The 21,002-nt window shown below is 37.9% G+C and overlaps 1 protein-coding gene across 3 annotated transcripts in view; it reads left to right on the top strand.

Moving 5' to 3' along the window:
* The window catches only part of tanc1b (tetratricopeptide repeat, ankyrin repeat and coiled-coil containing 1b), a 153,462-nt gene that overhangs the window by 13,512 nt on the left and 118,948 nt on the right, over positions 1 to 21,002 (top strand). For all 3 annotated transcript variants that reach the window (XM_017692273.2, XM_017692271.2, XM_017692272.2), the window contains exon 2: positions 1,193 to 1,300. In XM_017692273.2, the coding sequence (XP_017547762.1) occupies positions 1,240 to 1,300 (61 nt within the window). In that variant the 5' untranslated portion in view covers positions 1,193 to 1,239. The remainder of the gene's footprint in view (positions 1 to 1,192; positions 1,301 to 21,002) is intronic.

The following is a 21,002-nucleotide window of genomic DNA, read 5'->3' as shown; positions in this document are numbered from 1 at the left end:
TTATTATTACTAGTATTATTAGCCTTGTGGATTTTGGATTGTGGAGTTTGAAGAGGGGAAAATACTTTTGCACTTTACATTCTGTGTCTGCATGTGAAGCGAGTGCAGTTAAAACCACGCACCTCCTGAATTTGTCCACATAAACCATCTCAATCTGATCTTACATTTGAATTGCTGTAATTACAGATGGCAATTTCTGAGAGATTTAAAATGGTTTGACGTGTTTTTAAAGATTTCAGAGCTTACTAAGTAAGAGCTTCTGTCCGTCTCCTTCAGTTTTCTCTCAGAATGGACTCTCATGGGCTGCTGTGTAGCTACATCAATAAGTCTCCAGAGAGACTGCTGGCTTTTTTGTACTAGAACTGCAAGTTAAATTCTGCAGTAGGGCCTGGTGTGAGTTCAGCAAGGTCTCAAGGTCCAGACTTTCACCTGACACCTTTCAGCAGTACTCAGATGCACACTGAGTTTAAGCATCAGTAATATCTAAGCATTAAACAGAAGTGAGAACAACATAAGCAGGCTGTGTGCCTGTATTACTTTAATTATTTGTGCAATACAGTATTGTGAAATTGTTATTGGTATAATACAATTAAATTAAAACTAAGCTATGTAAGGTTTGTGTGAAAGGTAGCACAATACGTCACAACACCAGGAGGTTTTGCTGAGTATCTAGATGCAGCAACCATCTTGCTAAAGCAAACACGTTAGAATGATAAATGCACATTTTTCAATGTGTTTGACCCATTTAATTGATCTGTTTGAGCTAATACAGAGAAAGAGCGGGCACAGTTTACAGATATGTTAATATTGTCATAACAAGTCGCCTTTAAAGGCTCAAGTTCAGCCGCACAGCATCAATTAGATGAGGAATGCTGAGAATCCGACAGCTTGTTTTCCGGCATAACAAGATTGTGGAGTGGAGCTGTTCTGTCTAAATATTGGAGCATTCTTTCCACGCTGGTCTGCCAGACCTCACCAACTAGATTCTGAGGAACTGTGAGAAATATCCCAGAATTCCTCATGCTAGGAAATTAACAGAAAATACAGTATCATCATCACTAGCAGCAGCAGCAACAAAACCATATTCTTAACACATCACACTTTAGTTATATCTGAGAACTTTTGAACAAGTCTTTGCTGATTGCGCTACATCTTCATTCTAAACTAAATTTGTGTTTTTCTTTGTCCGCAGGGTGACTAAGAAAACAAGAGTGAGCGGATATCAAAAAAGGTTGCACCATGTTTAAAGCTGTACTGAAAATGAACAGAGAAGGAGCTAAAGGGAGCAAGAAGGAGGCAGGTACGTGTACTCTTAAAGCAATATGCATGAGTTTTGTGTTGAATGTATATGTGTGTTTTCTCATGTCTGTCAGTTCTTTGCTAATTAGATATGGCTTGTTGCAGGAGGTTGCTTAAGGTATTATGTGTTCTTTGTGTTATTGGTTTTAATTTAACAGCAATAAATTGGGCACAGATTAAATTCTGTGTAAAGTTGATTTGCTATTGAAATTCCTTATTAGCCCAAACTCAAATGCTGTGTCTCTTATTAATTAATATTTTTTTACAGTATGCTCATGTGGTAACCTTGATTTGAAATTGGATATGAGAGCACATGTATGAGAAGTCCCACATAACAAGAATACACGCCTGAAACATAAGTCAGTAATACTGGACATGCTTTAAAGTTAAACGTGCTTTATTATTGTTGTTGTTGTTATTATTATTATTATTATTATTATTATTATTATTAAATATAAAGTGTAAAATGTAAGATCAGCACACCAGTGCATGGATCTTGATCTGTAACTGGCTTTAGAGTTCTCACTTAAATTTATTATCCAAGTCTGCAGATTACAGTTCTGTAAAGAAAACAGGTGTTGGTGTCTATGACTTTAGATGAATCAGGTGGAGATGTTTGTTGCCCAGGTGCGTTTGTTTGGAATCACTAAGAGGGCATGATGTTGCTATGGAAAAGAAACTGCTCATAAATCTGGTTTTATAGCTGCTTTTAACAGCAGCAACCTGAAACAATATGGCATTTTTAAAACATGTAGTCACATCCAGTGTTGTCCATATATTCACTTCTAAACACACCACTGGGGTATGTCTCTCATGAAATTCCTTTAAGTCAGAATTGACATTTGTCATAGCATAAGTGTTAGGGGGTCATACAAATTGGGTTTAATTTGTTGGCTGATTTCATGTGAACCCTTGGCTTTTTGTTCATGGTTAGTCACAGTGCATCCTCTTACAATGACAATTCTCAAAAATTGTTTTATAAAAATAAATAAATAATACGGTGCTTTTTTGGCAACTGCCCCTAGTTCCCCTTATTTGTTTGATGTGCAGGGACATATGCAGAGATTTTGCAGTGTAAAACTTACATTTGAATACCACCCCACCACTCCCACCCCATAAATGAAAAAGAAAATGTGAAAATGTTAAGTTCAAAGGATAATTAAGTTGTTCAAATCTTTAAGGATAATGCCAGTGTTGGTTGTAATGCATGGGATGCAGCATCACATTTATCAAGTTCAGGCGATTTTAACCTTTGAGTGACCGGTCCAGTCAAACTTGTGCATTCTTAGAAACATAAATCAAAAACAGCAATGGGTATCGTCAGTTTTCTAGGTGTCCATGCTTTTGCCTGCTGAACCCTGTCGATCTGTAACTCTTGATAGTCATCTTCTCTCCTCCAGAATAGCTCAGGCTTCAACATGTCAGCATTGAGTTAGCTCATCGCTAATAAGTACAAAATGTGTCCGACCTGCCTAGACAGCCACTATATTTAGAGCCAGGTCACTCACCTACATTTTTTAGGTGATACCACACGTGTATGACTAAAACTGAAGATTGAAAAGAAAAAAAACAAGTCTAGACTTCTAGAGCTGTGATCCAAGATGACTGACTTAGCATTTCTGTGGACTAACTGAGTATCCTCTTGCTATAGTTCCAGAAAGTTCCCATCAGTGTCAGAGTTCCTTATGTTTTCTGAAGACTGATAACTGGCCAGTAAAGATTCACAGAGCTGCTGCTAAATGTCATTAATAATATCTAATTCAAAAACATTAAACAGCATAGGTTTGTCCCAATTTGGACACAATCAAATGTCCCTGTATTATCAGTAATGTGGTATGAACAGACCCCTGTGTATGTACAGCCTATTAATTTTGAGACCCACCCCCCCATGCCTTTTTGCCTTTTGGTTGCAATCCGTCACATTACTCGAGGAAGAAGATCTCCCTTAGAGTTCTCCTGGCTGTCCCTGTCACTCTGTCTCTTCCTCAACTCCCACTGGCAGAGACTGCCTTGGCCTGTCTTTCTACAGTTTCTTTGAATGAGGAGGAATGACAAGTTTCCTCTGCTTTTGATGTGGTATGCACCACAGTTACTTTGTCTCCACATGATATTACTGGCTTTCAATGGAGAGTTTGTCATAAGTTTTCAGTTAACTGAGACATGTAAATGAGAATCAAAGTGAATGCATGCGGTCACGTATATCAATAAGGGGCCTTAACATTTAGTAGAAAATTGGTTTCGAAATTGGAAGATTATAGGCTTGTAGGTTAGCCTCTACCAAGTTCTAGCCATGCCTTTTATTGGGATACACAGGGCTCTGCTATGTGGCTAAGCCATACTTGTATCATTTTATATCAAACAATGTTTGACATAAAACCTTAAATGAATTTACACGTGTTACATGCTTGAACTGTTCACATTATAACACAAGTGTTCCAAGACTGATGTCCCATTCTTCTAGTTGTAAAACCAATCTTCTCTCTTACAAGGCTTTCAAATGAGTTTAGTAACACACAGATCCTCTTGGAAAGCATCAAGTTAATCAAATAAAGTATACATGGCAGAATTCATAATGTTCTCTGAGGGCTGATAGTGACATGCTGCCCATGAAATATTCACAGAAATGTCTGCTGAATATTATTGTTCTCCAGATAACCCTGCAGACAGTGAGTGTGCCATAATATACCTTCTGTTACAATGCAGAAAGCACTTTAACCCCTTAAACTGCATATATGGGCCCACATTTTATTTCCACATTCTAATAACTATAGACTACCTAACTTTGAATGTGGTAAATTAAATACAGCAATTTTGTGATGTCAAAATTGATAATAATATTCATTGAAGTACTCACTAATTTATGGCCAAAATGTAAATTTTCATATCTAAAAAAAACCTTTATTCCACCACAGTGTAAAGATGCATCAAATGATTGTGTAATCAGAGATAAATAACCCCTAGTAACATGTTTTTATTAATAACAGAATAATGAGCTAGTTTTTACATTTTCAAATCTAAAACAATCCGTTTAAATTATGTGGTCAGAGATTGAATAACTTTGCAAGGTGTAAAGTATATAAATGACAATTTGGTAATTATATACCCAGTGAAAGCAATTAAATAGTTGCTGTTTGATTTGGCATGCTTTTTTTAAAGATAGTTTTATAAATGTAAAAGGATCTAGAAAAGGAATGAATGCCAGTGGGTATGCCTTTGCCAATCACACAATATGTCATTTACTTACTGGGGGTTTGTGATTTCCTGCGTAAATATGAGCTAATAGCAAAAAGCTTTTCTATGATTTTACAAGCATGCACACAGTTCTCTGTGTTTCTGATCTGATGTGTAATAATAAGGCATTTGGGTTTAATTTGATATCTTGTATACCGGTTTTTTTTTTTGTTTTTTTTTTTTCATGTCAGGGAAAAACATGATATTGACTTTTGTGAAAATATTCCTTTTCCCATACAAAGCACCATCAGCCTTTGGTGATTTGTATGGATCTGGGTTGTAGCAGAGTAGCCTATATGGTTATCGCTGGTCAGGATGCTGCACTGTTGGTATTTTTAAAAGAATTACGGAAAGTTTTTTTTTTTTCCCCAACAGGGACCATAGCCATCAGCCTGCTTAAAGCAGCTCCAAAGCACACAGAGACAGCAGCATCCCTGTTGGCTAATTCCACTCATATACTTCTTGTAGGTTCTCCTTTAAAGTCATATGCAAAACTTCTGGCGCCTGTAACAGTTTAACATGTTGAGGGGGAAGAGATGTGGCCTGTTATGTAGCCAAGGCACCTTTTTGTATGTGTTTTATTTTTATTTCCAGTATGGTAAACTCAGCAAATAAATAGAAATTATGCCCTATGTTAGGAAGGGTCTCCTTGAACAGTGTTCTCCCTCAGAAACCAGAGAATGAATCGATAAACCAGCTCGGCAATCCTACTAAGTCCCAAGACAGAGAGAGCTCTCGATGCAATAATGAACAACACTCTCGTAGAGAGATGAGAGTTTTATTCACAAAGCACACAGAAGAAGGGGCAGTCCCCTCTTTATAAACACAGAGAGCCCGTCCCACGTGGACGTAGGCAGCCAGGAAGGGCCCGACCACATTCTAACATATGTCGTAACCTGCTTGTCCATACATGGAGTTGTTTTTCTCCATCTCTGGATGTGCTCAGTTCAACATCAAAATCATCAAAAAGTCAAAAGTGCAAGTGGTTTGCAGAATGAAAGAGGAACAATAGTTATTAACAGCCTGTAAGTATGCACAAAGGGCAGACACCCTTGCACCCTAAGCAGAGTCTGAGATGATAAAATTAGCTATATTTAAGTTTGTTTGGGATTGTTCAAACTTTTGACTTATGACTTACAAATTAATTCTACATCCCTAGCTTTGAATATTAATGTACATTGCTTGTGGTGGAACAGGAACCATACCAGTGGTTGTGCAGGTGTGTGTTACTGAGTACATAGTCTCAGAGGAAGATTCAGATTCAGATTCAGATTCCTTTATTGATCCCAGGGGGAAATTGCAGTTGTTACAGTTGCAGCCATTTATGTAAAAATAAACACTTTACTAATAATTTAAAACAATATATAGAATTTACAGTATGTATAATTTAAAACAATATATAGAATTTACCGTATGTATGTGCACCAGATTTAAGTACTCTACACACACAATTGTTGTTATTGCACATATGAACAGTTTTTTGAGTCACACACTGAGGGAGGAGTTATGGAGTTTGATGGCCACTGGTAAGAATGACTTCCTGTGGCGCTCTGTGGTGCATTTTGGTATGATGAGTCTTGAGCTGAATGACCTCTTGTGTCTCATCACCGTATCGTAGAGTGGGTAGGAGCCATTGTTCATAATGGCCCGCAGCTTAGACAGCGTCCTCCTCTCCGACACTGCCGTCAGCGAGTCCAGCTCCACACCCACAACATCACCGGCCTTGCGGATCAATTTGTTGAGTCTGTTGGCATCTGCCACCCTCAGCCTGCTTCCCCAGCATGCAACAGCATAGAGGATAGCACTCGCCACCACAGACTCATAGAAGATCCTGAGCATAGTTCGGCAGATGTTGAAGGACCTCAGGCGCCTCAGAAAATAGAGACGGCCTTGTGGAACTCCAGTGTTGCTGACCACTCTGTCCGACACACAGTGCTGCAGGCGTACATACTGTGGTCTGCCGGTCAGATAGTCAACAATCCAGGACACAAGGGGGGCATCTACCTGCATCACTGTGAGCTTATCGCCCAGAAGAGCGGGCCAGACGGTGTTAAATGCGCTGGAGAAGTCAAAAAACATGACCCTCACAGAGCTGGCTGGCTTATCCAGGTAAGGGTCTGTTTTATGAGAGAACTAAGATTTGGAAACTCTGCTCCATGGCCGAGAGTCCATTCCAAAGTTCACATTTGAACATGATTTTGACTTCAGGGACTTTGGCCAGATCAGTTTCCACTTATGGCATTTTGCAGGGCACGTAGCCATATCCAAAATGACATCCTGTAAAAGTCAACATGTTTTCCCCGCTCTCAAAAAATGGCTTTTAGTGTGATATACACAGGATTCCCGGTGATGACCTATACACTTCTGATTTTATATTAGCATTAGGTTCATTTTAAAATGTAAATTTAAATTCTTCTTTGAAGGACTGTGGGCTAAAATCGAAGATTTTAGTGTAAGTCTCCCTTAAGACGTGCTGCTCCATGCCATGAGAAAAGGCTCCTGCATGTGTGTGATATCCTTTTCTGGCCTAAGGCCTCCCAGAATCTCTGATGTTCTTGTTCCCAGGGTCTCAGACTCTGAGTTCCTAGCTGATGTCTGAGAGATGAATGACTTCAGGTGAGTTCAGTGTAGCATGCTGTGCTGTAATCTTTAGGGAGTGTCTCTGCCAGCTTCTTACTCACAGAGTGGTTATTACTGCAGTGTATAGGAGTTGCAGGGTCTGACACACTTTTTTTACTTGCTTTCCTTATCTGTTTCTTACTCAGTAAATCTTAGCCTCAATGTCTTTGGTTTTCCTTTTCTATCTTTTTCTGTCTGCCTGTCCATCTGTCCCTTCACTTGCCTGTCTGCAGTTGTTAGACACACACACACACACACACACACACACTCTGAAATGCTATGGTCATTACGTCAGAGGAGACTTCAAAGTACCACCAAATGCAACTGGCCTAAACAGGGTTTGCTTGAGGCCTCTTTGTTTGGGGCTTGATTAGTCTTTGTTTATCATTCCATTTACTGTAAAATCAGTGATTTTTGTCAGCTCTGTTTTGACTGTGGTGCTGTCCATTTCTTTCCTAATACATAATAAAGTATTTGATTTAGATATATTCTTATATTGGGATGGAAAAGTCATAGTTATGTCCCTAGGCAACATTGAAACACTCACTCCTGCTAATTTAAATCCAGTCCTTTTTGACTATAGCACTTTTTAAAGAGAACAAATGTGCTGCCATGATTGGTAGCCTGAGTGCAATAACTGTACAACCCTGTTAAGTGGTCCAGAGCTTCCACTCATTCACACATGTAGTATTTATGCTATTTCATAAAACCTGTTCACACTGGAAAAAACTACTTTTTAAGGCATGCAGTAGATCATTTTAAAAGCAAGTAAATTGATGCAATAGTATTTTTTTCTTTTTTTTGAGGGCGAGGCTTGGACATGTCCATACAGAGACTGAGGGAACAATCTGTTAAAAATAGATCTGGTTGAGGGAAATAGTGGCAACATAGTGTGAAATGTGAGAGCCCTGATAATCTCTATTGGGTAGTGTGACAGCCAGGTGTGAATGCCAGTGCTATCAGCACATTGTGTTAGAGTTGTCCTTTGAAGTGGTTCTGCATTTTGTATAAATTATTAAGTGATTCATCCTGCCCTCAGTTCCAAATGTGTTTCCAGCATTTTCATCAGACCCTTTCTGAATTCATTCATATGTGGTTTTGCTATCTAGTCTAACCTCTTTTTTCTACTTACAACATCCTGACCTTTTTTCATACCTAACATTGAACACTTATAACCCCTTTTATGCTTTTGGGTGTTTTGCTATATTATGAATACTTTGAAATTATGTTATAACGGTGAGAATACATTTCTTTCTTCTTCTGAAGAGCTGTTTATATCACAGAAACAAGGTTTTCACATAGTGTTGTCAGTTTCAGAATGAGAGAGCAGATTTTTAGTTCTTTAAGTGGTTCTACATTTGTAAATATGATCAGGTCTTCTTTAATTTTTAAAGTTATTCATTTTTAAAGAAAAAAAATAAACAGAAAAAAACACATTTTACAGAAAATAATAAAGAGTCCTTAACAGTTGAATATAATCCCACTTTCTGCAGCATTTAGTGTGTCCACCGTTTACCCTTATTACAGTGTCAAATCTATTCGGGACAGTTTCTTTAGTTTTTCTAAGGAATATTTTTCCAAAGCTACAAAGTTCAGTTTTCACGTCCTTGCCCTTCCTTGCAAGTGGATTATCTTATATCTGACTGCTTTTTTGTCATGAAAAAAACAAAACAAAAAAAAACTTGTATCTAATGGCATTTTGACTAGAAATGAAATGAATAAAGGTTTCACTTTTGCATAGTACCTCTTTCAGATCCTTTGTACATATACCAGTGTACTGACGTTTAGTATATCTCTAAACATACAGAGTCTTCAGTATGAACCCTGGTCACTATTGATTCAGCTGTGTGTGTGTGTGTGTGTCTGTGTGTTTAGCTGCTGCAGTCTGTCTCAGCAGTATGTTCAAGCAACAAGACATACCTAGTTTCCCATTGGTTGGTTGTGGCCAAACAGAGAAAATGAAATCCTCCTCCTTCTTTGATGTTCTCTGGTTGATGGACATGCTTACAATACTGAGGACCCAGGACACTAGAATGCTAATTAAAGAAAACAAGAGGAATGGTGTAGAAGAAAGCATGATAGAAAGAAACATTGTGAATAGGTAATTGTAACATTAACAAAATACCTATTTTATACCTAAAATAAAATTTGCCTCTTACTGTATGCCATATTTAAGTCTTCAGGAAGGATGATCTAAAAGCAGTGCAGTGTGTTCTTGCTGTGGGCATATCAAGAAAATGCACATGGTTGCAAAATTGAAAGATGTTTATCATTTGCCGTCATTTCTTCTAGCTGAAACGCACATTCAGCAATACACCTGGAACATGTGGGATTCCAAATCAGTATGTTTAACGATAATTGATTTCTGTTATCATTCTTACATAAACACAGACATTATATATCATTGTTCTTTCTGTGTAAAATCAAGAACCAAAATTCCCTTTACCTGCACCTTTACACAACGTTGGTGTGATCTGCACAGTGCACTCAGTGTCAGCACAGACCATTTGGTGAAATATTAAACAAAGAAAACCAAGCTGTCCAGAAGGCCAGTTTTTCTGGTTCACTTTCTCCCCAGCAACTTCTTCCATTCCCACTGCTGTCTGCTCCCTCTCATTCAACTGCTGCCTGAAAACAGGACCTGGGACCTGTTCCTCTAAATGATACTTTATGTACCTCAGTGTGACCAAGTCAGTGCTAATGACAGGCCTCCTTTTGTGCTTCAGAGATAGTCATTTATTTTTCAATGACCATTTTGAAATTTTTCTTGTCTTGTTCATTTAGGTTAGTATTGACTTATAAATTCAATTAATGCTGATTTTCTGTTGAAAAGATAATGTAGCTTACTTGTGACATTTCAAAATAGCCTTTTCCTTTTGTGCATCATAGTGGCTTGAAGAATGGATGTTCTGTTAAGTGCAGGGAAGACAAAAAAAGACTTTGGGCAGCAGTAACTTGCCGCCACAAATATGCTAAACAGAGCTGAATTTTAGGTCACGACACTGGTGCTAGAAAAAATAGAAGCATGACCAGGAGTACATTTGGAAAAAAAAAAGTTTTCTCGTTCAAAAACAGGGAACATTTTTAGCCATTGCAGAGTAAGCTGGTTGATTTTTCACATTGGATGAGGAGACTTGAGTGGCTGTTCAGAGAGCTCTTTCAGATGAGGTGACGCACAGGGGGTGGATCTCATATCTTTAAATGTTCATCTTTGTTTTCTTTCCTTGTGTCTTTTCCTGCATAACATCAGATTTCATAATTAACCTAGCTATAAATACTGCTGCGTTACCTCAGATGTTGTTGTATCAAATAACACAATAGTACATACAAGCAAAACTGTAACACTTTACCACTTCTCTGCAGTAGACTCCCAGGTCACAGGTGCTATCGTAAGGCTGTAAAGTTTTGTCATTTATTGAGGACAGCTGCATTAGCCAGGGTGGACCTCTGCAAACACTCAACTCAGAACCTCCTTTTTACTGCTGACTGCGGATATAGTTGCATGTGATATCTGATTTATTGAATAGAAATCTCAGAATGGCCTTGGACAAAAATACATCGCTGATTATATGAACCTGATAGGCCTGTCCAATCGCTAGGGATTGGTCGGTTAGTAGTGCCCAGAAACAGAACCAAACATGGTGAGGCAGCATTCTGTCATTATGCCATTACGCTGCCAACAGCTGGAACAAACTCCCAGACGAACTCAAATATGCTCCAAATGTAGCCATCTTTAAGTCCAGATTAAAACGTTCTTGTTTTTGTGTGCTTTTTTAGCGCTATTTTTACTTCTTTTAATCCCTTATTTTCTTTTCTTTTTTATTTTAGCATTTTCATTTTTCTCTTTGTCTTTGAAAATGCCTCTCTGAGGTACTCAATCTCAAAGTCATAAACTTTTTATTTGATATTATTTAATGCTTTTATTTTTCCATTTTTGTGTAAAAAAAACTTTAAATTGCCACTATGTATTAAAAGTGCTATACAAATAAACTTACCTTGCCTTCTCTTACCTAGGCTAGCTAAAACATTGCACTGATATTTATGACATTTTAGAGACAGTGTTCTTATCAGTGTCAGACATCTGTACCGTTGCTTTTTTTAGAGAAAAGAAATAATTTTTCATCAGTTAAGTCAAAGGTCATCTGAGTTGACATAAGAAGCAGAACAAATAAATTGCTATATGGGAGTTTGTTGGATGCAGCATGACAGATAATGTGTATAGCTTTATTTGATATAACGTGTAGATCCTAATGGCACAAAGAGAGACCGGGCTTTGGAAATACTGTAAATAATTAATGCTTGAGTTATAGAATCTTCTTTCGTGGAAAAATGTCAGTTTAGATATTATAGCAGTAATATTTGCTTTCCAATTTACTGTTAAATGCAAACTATGAGTTTAGTAACTGTTTTCAACCACGTCAGTGCACCCGGACAAATGTTTTAAGTTAAGTGATACTTTTTTTAATCCCACAACCGGGGAAATTCCACCTCCACATTTAACCCATCCGTGAAGTGAAACACCACATACACACTAGTGAACACACACACTAGGGGGCAGTGAGCACACTTGCCCAGAGTGGTGGGCAGCCCTATCCACGGCGCCCGGGGAGTAATTGGGGGTTAGGTGTCTTGCTCAAGGACACCTCAGTCATAGACTGTTGGTGCTGGGGATCGAACTGGCAACCTTCCGGTCACAGGGCCAGTTCCCTAACCTCCAGCCCACGACTGCCCCAATAATAGTGCTCTTTTGGAAGCAAACAAAAAGTTTCTCTATTTTGTATTTTTTTTTTTTTTTTTTTTTTTTTAGAATAGCTCTCAAACCGGTCCTCAGTGTCCACATTTTTGCTGAATTGCAACTCCAAACACACTGGGATAAAGCAGAAATGTGGACTATCTTGGGGGCTGGTTTTAGCAGTAGTTTCCGCCTCTACTAGTTTCCCCTTTACTGTGAACAGTTTGAAATTACTTTACCACTGTGTACTGGGCACTGACAAAGAAATAAACAAATAAGCTCAGCCGCACACAGAATTAGTGTGGTCAGGGACTGTTTGTGGGTGCCTAGACCAGAGTCTTAAGCCAGTCTGAGATGGCAGTCAGCCTCTCTCCACAATGGATTGGAACTTGTCAGTCAACAGCCATTCATCCAGCATTTCTCATTCTATTGCAATCAGGATACTGATATTTCTAGACCTTAATAACTCTGACCACAGTGACTAAGGCCTTTGTCCTCTTCCGTTAATGCTTCTCCACACTGCAGCTTTCCAGGTATTTTCAATTTTTTGTGCTCCATGGATGGTGGCCACTTATTTTCCTTGGTGCTTTTAATATTTGTGACTCTCTTGTCAAATATTTGTTCACTGAATGTTTTTCATCTGGCAGTTAGGAACACACACACAGTATAATTCGGAAGACACTCAAAGGATTGTGTTGTCGTAAATACTCCTCACCACAGTACATCCAGAAATGAAGAATAACTCTGATTAACCAGAAGAAGAATAACTGAGATATACTTCCCTGTGGTCCTAGTGAAGGGATTTCTTGAGAGACCTGTTACTTATGGCTGAATTCTGACATACTCTGAACATCTAGACTGCGTTAACATTTCAGACTTTTTTTAAATAGGTATTTTAGGTTTGTAGTTCCGCTGTAGAGCAGGGGTTAGAGACGATGAATTTTGGAAAGCTACACAATGCCTTTATAAAACTTATATTATCTATATTATTTATAGTCTTACTCACCTTGAAAATGTCACCACTTTTTCAGAGTGACTCTGCAGTGAGGGACATAATGAATAGTGCTCTTTTGCAAGCAAACAAAGTTTCTCTATTTTGTACTTTTTTTTTTTAGAATAGCTCTTAAACTGGTCCTCAGTGTCCACATTTTTTCTGAATCGCAACTCCAAACACACTGGGATAAAGCAGAAATGTGGACTATCTTGGGGGCTGGTTTGAGAACCAATGTTTTAGACAACAACTGTGGATGATAGGATGCCTGTAAGTGAATGAATAAAATATAAAGAGTAACTGAACTGGGATCGTCTTGGGTAACAAGAGGCAACGATTAACTGGGCGTTACCTTGGGCACACACACACATACACACACAATGAGGTTTGGAAATGTATTCAGGCGCTTCAGGTGTGTCCACGCAAGGACCACCCTAACGCCTCATGTTTCCAGACAGGCAAAATAAAGGCACCATGGGAATGGCCATGAATCTGGCCTGCTCTGTGTTTACAAGACCTTAGCACATAACAGACTCATGTTTTCTTATACATTCTCTGCTCTGTCTTTCACTCCCCCTTTCTCCTGAGAATGAGTGAACATTATTTTGTTTAATTTCTACTAAGCAAATCAGATGCAGTTAAATGTTACAGTTTAAATGGCATCATGTGACCATAAAAGCATCAGGGCCATATAACCCAGTAATGTGGGGGCCCGTTGATAAAGTGCCAGGTGAAAACCTGACAGTATCCAGTAGGGGTGGGAATCTCTTGGCACCTCACGATTCGATTAGATTATGATTCAGAGGGCTGCGATGTGATTATAAAACAATTATCGACGCATCTTGATGCATCTTTTTTTTTTATATATATTTTTTCAAAGCAAAGTATTTATAATAGTCCACAATGAATTTTACTTCCAATATTTTTTTATGAATAAACCAAATGGAAGTGATGTGGTAGGTAAACTGGAAGGCTCTAATTCTCTGCTTTTTTTTGGAGTTCATTAGACCGTGCTGCCACTCATCTGTGATTAAGTGCGCTGTCACAGTGAAATAAGATCCAGTGGCGGTGGATGTCCACGCAGCACGTTACAGCCGTCCTGCCCGTTTGCTTTAGTGATTTTATAACTTTGGATTTGGTCTCATTCTAGAGAGTCAGGGGTCACTGCAAACACTTGAAGACGAACAGCCTTATTCGCGTTTATGAGCAGCATACTTTGTTTCCTGGTAAGTTAAATCTACAACGAGAGACTTTCAAACACTACAGTTATGAAGATGAAGTTGCTTCTATCGAATTCTCCCGTTCCACCTTAAATGGTGCTGCATTTACATTGAAATGGAAGTGACTTCAGCCTCGTAAAACAGTCGAACGTTGAGACATTTTACAATAAGCTGCTGTACTTCTGAGGAAAAGTTTCCCAATGGAAAAGGGAGGAAGTATAAATATAGCTGTAGCTGAGCTAAAGCTTAAAGCAGAGTAAAGTGAGTCTGTGTTTTCATTCATATTTTTAGCTTATAACTTACTAGGACATTATCACATACTGGGACATTATCACATACTGGGCATTAAATGTTGTGGCTCCCAAGGTGGTTTGATGTTTGTTGAAAGGACAAAATGGCTCTTCTTAACATTTGGGTTGTGACTCCTGATCTAACCTGGCTTTTAATGCACAGTGTGCCGGTTGGATTTCTCACTCATCTACTTTTGTTTTTATGTGCTGCCAGAGACTGTCCGGGTGCTGCGCTTACCCACATACAAGTTCCGCCCTTTGCATTACATCAGCATTACGGTATAAATAAAAATTTAGAAAATTGATTTTTGACATTTATGAATCAATTCAGAATTGTTCACGCCAGCATCACGATGCATTTAAGAATAAATTTTTGACGCACCCCTAATATCCAGTCTCAGCTAGTGAACTTAATTTCTGCTCTTTCTGTTACCCTAAATGAACCACACACAATAAATTCCTTATTTTAACACATAAGCAGGTTAAAGTTACATGGGATTAACGTTCACTTTTGGAAAGTGGATACTGATTCACAAACTGATTCGCTCAAGGTCACATCACACATTTTTCTTAACCATTAGTTGTTGATAGAGCTTTAACTTCACATATCTTCAACAGGCAGCAAGAACTGTGACTGGTGGAGCACTGATGTCCATGACCTCGGAAATGCCTGTGTAGTGAGCAAAAAAGAAAACACAGGACAAACTCTAAACAAATAAAAGCAAAATGGGATGGTGGGAACAAAGTGATGTCATTCCCATCAAATAGTCAGTTTGCTTCACAGGACTGGTGTTATCTTACTTCACTGCCACTGTGGGTTAGGAGATGGGTTAGAATAGGTTATCAGTGTTTTTAGTTTTTTTGTTGTGGAGAGTGTTATTTTTGGTCTGTTGATTCACCATTTGTTCCTGGGAGCGGGTGGGTTGTCTGACCAAATTTTCGAATTGCAATTATTTGGACTGATTTTCAGTCGCGTTTATTATTAACAGTGATTGACAGAGATAATCAGCCATTTGTTTCATGTGTAATCACAGTATTCTGTGCAGAAATGCCTGTTGTTTGTGACTGTGTTTTGCATGAACATGTTAGAATCCTCACCGATTGTTAAGAAAAAGCGTGATGACATAGGGGAGAACTTTCTGGGATATACATTCGTTGCAGTTAGTCACTATAAGCTATCCTCAGAGGCAGAAGTCATGATGTCCATTAATATAATATTAATTAACACTGGCTATTATTAGAATTCTGGGATTTTGAGTGACAAAACAGGGGACTGTGGCTGTACTGGTTCAGATTTGATGATCTTGGGTGTTTTTGATGTGCAGCCATTTCAGTTACTCTAGGGGTTATTGATTGTTTACAAAGTGTTACATGATGTTTTTAAGGCCTAATGGAGTTCACATATTTTTGAGTGTTTAGTTTACTCACTGATTAATCTGGTTCTTGTTGAGTGTTAATTGAGGGCATTCTGGTATGTGTATTAAGGAAAACACTTGATCACACATGGCTTTGATTAGTGTGTGAGTATGTTGGTTTATGCTTGAGGAAATACTTCTCTTTGATCTGCTAAATGGCTACTTGTGTATTGCAGTGGGTCCAAGAGTCCATCCTGCTGGCACTGATTGGCTAAGTAGCAGCATTTGACCCCACTGTTCAGTTCCCTTTGGCTAGTTGTTCTTTATTTTCCGGCATGATCTTCCACCACGCTTAGAGGAAAGCCTAGTGAACGCTCCGCTAATGAACAAATGAGTCAAACTGGCAGTGAATGAGGGTCAGCTTGAACAGCAAAGTGTTGCTGACACTGTAATAGTCAGACACAATCATTGGTCACTTTAAACAGTCCACCTTGGCAATTTCAGCCGGTTTTTAAACAGACACACTCACAACAAGTTCCCCAACACAGAATTAATGTTTGCGGCAATGAAGTCCTTAAATGCCAATTTTTTCTATTTGACTGAATAGAATTGCAAAATTCTAACTTTATAGTTTTCTTACTGTTTTTGTAAAATACGCTTTACAGTACTGTATTGTCAAACCTGTTTTCTTCACTGTCTGGTTTTTGTTTCAGTGCACAGTTTGGCACATGTTAGAAAAGCTGCTTTGGCAGCATGTTTGCTCAGTACTTGTGTGTGCAGTGTGTTGTTTTGAATGAAACCGCTTCATTGATAATTGTGTGTAGACAGAGCTGTCTGTAAAAGCTGAGTGTCATGTAGCATATCAGTTGGACCAAATGTTTTTATACAGTGCGAGTGTATAAATCATAGGCTTTGTATGTACACAGCGGTCTATTCAAACGCACAGTGCAGGTCATCAAAGAACAAGATTTCTAAAATCGCACAGTGTATGGCTTTAGAGGGCATTCAACTGCAGCTCAACCTGTTGACTCTAACAAGAATTAAAACTTAAAACATGAGCTCCTCAGATACTAAGGAGATGTGATTCCTGTTATTACTGTACTACAGAGACTACTGTTGAGAGAGGTGAGGAGCAGGGATCAACACTATGAAATGAACTTTGCACTCATTTACACTAACAACTTCTTAATTCTAATTATGGTTACCCATACTATAGCATTTGAATCAGTATCAGCAAGTACTTGTATGGGCAAAAACATGTACTTGTTCTGAAAAAAATGGTACTGATGCATCATTACTCCAGCACATTGGATTTGAAATAAAACACTCTTGCTATGTAGTTCCCCCATTTTAAAGAATAAAATCTTTTCTTGCTCAGCTGTTGCATCAGCATAACAGAAGGTAAAAAGGTGACTTTAGGTGTTTCATTTGCCTCTAGAGTCTGTTCCTCAAGCAATGTTCTCAGCTGTTCTGTTCAGCTCACTAAGAGAGTTTGTGTTCATTATCTGTGTAAATTCCGAGACTGTACGTTAATGCTTTAGCCTAATCTGTGATTGTTGAGGAGCTAGACTGCAATAATGCTATTCTGTTGTCTCGTAAAGAGAAGTGGAATTATGAATTATGATTATGATTTCTTGCTCTTCTACCCATTGCCTCCTGGTATGATTCCTTTGCACTGAAGTGTGGGAGATATCTCCAGTATTTAGTATAACTTTGACATGGTTTTATGTACAATGCTACTAATTGCTTTACATGTTTGGGCAGAAAGTCTTGGAAAGTTCCTTGTGTTTTAATACATGCTGTTCTGACAGTAACTAGGATTCTCCTTGCCTTGGCAACATCACAAAGACAATGAAAACAGCTTTATATTTCAAAACGGTGGCATTAGTTCTGTGCCCCCTGTAATAAAGCTATTTTCTATCAATTCCATCCATCAAAAACATCTGGAGACACAGCAGGCATTATTGTTTGTTTAAACAGTTGCCAGCAGCCTCTTAACATTAGAGCAGTGTATTTGATAGTGTGAGAAGTCATGTAGACTCATAGACTCATGGGAACTTTGTAACTGCACATTTTGGTATTGTGTAATTTATTCAGTCAATATTACTGCTTTTACAAAGTGTCTCCCAGGCATATTGGAACTCATGATGTTGTACGTTTAGCTAGTTCAGTTAATCTTAAGAATTTCTGACTAAAGGTTTTTACACACTGAACATGATTTGTTCATGGAATTTATTCAGACATCAATACAATTATTTGAACGCATGTAAAAACTTTTTTTGCGATGGTGAGCATTATTTAATTCACCCTCAATTTTATTATATGTTTTTGCAAACTTTTGCAGACAACATGAGCTCTCTCGACCTACTATTGTTTATCTCTGCTATTGGGATGGTAACAACCACCATGATGGGTCAGTTGTGTCCTAGCAAAGACATATTTTTTAAGAAACATCAAATGGTCAGTTTGTCCTTTGCCGTTGCCAGTTATTCCAAAAGCATCCTAAACTAGGATGAGCACATCAGAGCTGTGTGAGAAAGCGCTCAGAGTTAAAGCTCCTGAACTAGGGTGTGAAATTTTTCTTTTGCCCTTCCAAAATAGTAACATAAATTCCATACTCTGATATTGGTTTTGTGAGAAGCAAAGCGTATCTTTGTCAGTTGAAGACAGTTGCTGCCCTGGTGTTTTGCTCCTACCTGTTGAGTTTGTGAATGTCACTTATTATATGTCAAATTCAGTCACGTGGTACAGGGGCTGTTTTCTTATTCTGTTTTGTTTTTTTGTTTTTTGGTCTTATTTACCCTTAATCAATATTTTATTTACTTTTAAATATTTGTTTTAGCGCACAGTGCACAGAGTGCTTGTCTTGTCTTTTTAGTATATTCCATGCATAACTGATTGTGATCCTGCCCATTTGCTTGTTTCGTGATTACATGGCATGAAGACCCCCCCCCCCGATACAAGCACTTTACATAGTTTTGGTACAATAAAGTTTTTTTTTTTTTTTTTTTTTTTTCGTGTCACGATTTGTATGTATTTACAATAACAATAAAGTTCATTCTGATCTAGACTTGGACAACATCAACATTATGTAATTTAGTACATAATGTACAGTTTTGGCAGTCATCAGTACATGAAACCTGCAGTTGCACATGAGAATCTCACCAGCTCTATTTAGACTCTTTGCTTGTTTTGTGGATTATGCTCTGTGAGATTGTCCTTGGTCTGTGTCAGACTCTCATCCATTTAAACACACTCAATAGGCCTCAGCCAAAACTACCCATTGTCCTTTGTCAGCAGTTGTTTTCATGACCTACCCTGATTTGTGTGACAAACTCATGCTTAATGGCCTGCGATAATGCCAATCAAATTTTGCCATTAACCTCTGACCTCACCATGGTTGTTCTGAGAAGCCAGGCCCATGTGGAAACACATCACCACAGCAACCATTGACCATCCTCTGCTTTGTACAGGAAACAGGAACTGGCCTCTCAACATTTCAGAAACCACATCACAACATTAACAGGAACACAGAACATGTTAAGACAGCGTGCTCTTCTGGTAGGACTGGTACTTCAGCTATGCAAGTTTAGAACTTATGTCCTTCCCTTTCAAAATAGCAATTCACAAGTAATTGCCTAACAAAGCCTTACTTTCATCTGTTGAAACATGTTTGATATAGGTTTGAAAATAAATCTGTGTAGTGCAGTGGCCTTCTCAGACCTTATTTAAGAAACACTATTGTTCTCCATTCAAGCTAACCTAAAACAATAACAACTTGGTGTCATGCAATGTGTGCCAAGTTTACGTACACCATCATCATTAAAATGCTTTTGTCTGTTAATATTAACTTCTAAAGAGAATGTATACAAGTCTATAGAAATTCAGAGTTGTTTTGTTTCAGGAATATGTTGATTCCTTATGTGTATATATAGAATCACTGCTTTCTTAAGCTGAAATGCAACAGCTGGCATTTGTTTTTCATAGCTAATAGTTATGCAGTAGACAATATAAATATGCTTTATATGATACACCCCATAGCTCTGACTGTAATATATGAATTGTTCTGAAATCCTGGATTAAAAAAGCATGGAACTAGCACTAATCACTATCTTTAAATACTATAAATACGCTGTTTTGTCTTTATATTTTATAATTACATTATAATCCATGTAGTCAAACAGGTACTATGTTATATAATGAGAATGAAAAAAGATAACTGTACTGTGTTACAGTTACAGAACAATTTTGAGATCAGATTACTGAGACAAAAACATGGAGATTAGTAGCAGGATTGCACAAAAATTAGTCTTGCAATTTTTCAGACTGAAAACGTGACATTTTATTTGCTTCCTGTTTTATTTTTGAAAACTTTCACAGCTGACATAAATCAATATCTGTAGTTGGCCTCTTTTTTGTTACCTCACATTGTGAACACAACAGTGGTTTTAAAAAAAAAATGTTGTGTCCAATGTGCATAGTTATGTCAGACAGTAATATATATATGTGTGTGTGTGTGTGTGTGTGTGTGTGTGTGTGTGTGTGTGTGTGTGTGTGTATATATATATATATATATATATATAAATAAAAGACAAATTTATGTTTAATAAAACAGTGCCGGTATCCTATTTGCCTTGTTTAAAAACATTTTGTTAAAATTTGTTTTGTTTTAATTTGTCTTCTAATAATACAATCTTTAAAAGACAGGTAATCCAAAAGTAATCAGATTAGTAAATAGTAAGAAATCAGATTGTTATTTTATTAAAATAATCCCCTGGATTAAGCAGTATCTGTTGATAGAAGAGAACAAAAAATGAAGGAAAGATGAAACTGAAGAAAAGTTAAAAAGAAAGTGAAGAAAAAATAATAAAACTACTTCTTTGCTATAGCATTGTTGAAAAGCTTTGCTAAAACAGTATTGAAAATTAGGGAAGATTGATGTCCTCCTTTGTTCTCCTGTAGTGGCTTTAAGTGCTGGAATGATATTAATAATACCTGCAGACACCACGCACCCCCTTATTAGTTTTACCATGGCTTTGCCTTGCTAGTTCCAGTGTGTCTGCTGAGTCTTTATGGAGCATGTGTGAAAGCGACACATGGCTGCTGATGCTGCTCTTTCACTGACACACCTGGCCAGTCTGCAGTCATTAAATCTCTGAAGCAATCATTTATGTGATGCAAACATACACAGACACTTTAAAGACACCTTTGCCTTGAAACTAGTGCAGTGTCCTCTGGCACATTAAGAGCGCTCTCCTGTTCCTG

This window comes from Pygocentrus nattereri, chromosome 6 (genome assembly GCF_015220715.1).
Source record: "Pygocentrus nattereri isolate fPygNat1 chromosome 6, fPygNat1.pri, whole genome shotgun sequence".
Lineage (NCBI taxonomy): Eukaryota > Metazoa > Chordata > Actinopteri > Characiformes > Serrasalmidae > Pygocentrus > Pygocentrus nattereri.
The sequence above is the reverse complement of the archived record's forward strand: the minus strand, read 5'-3'. Positions and strand labels throughout refer to the sequence as shown.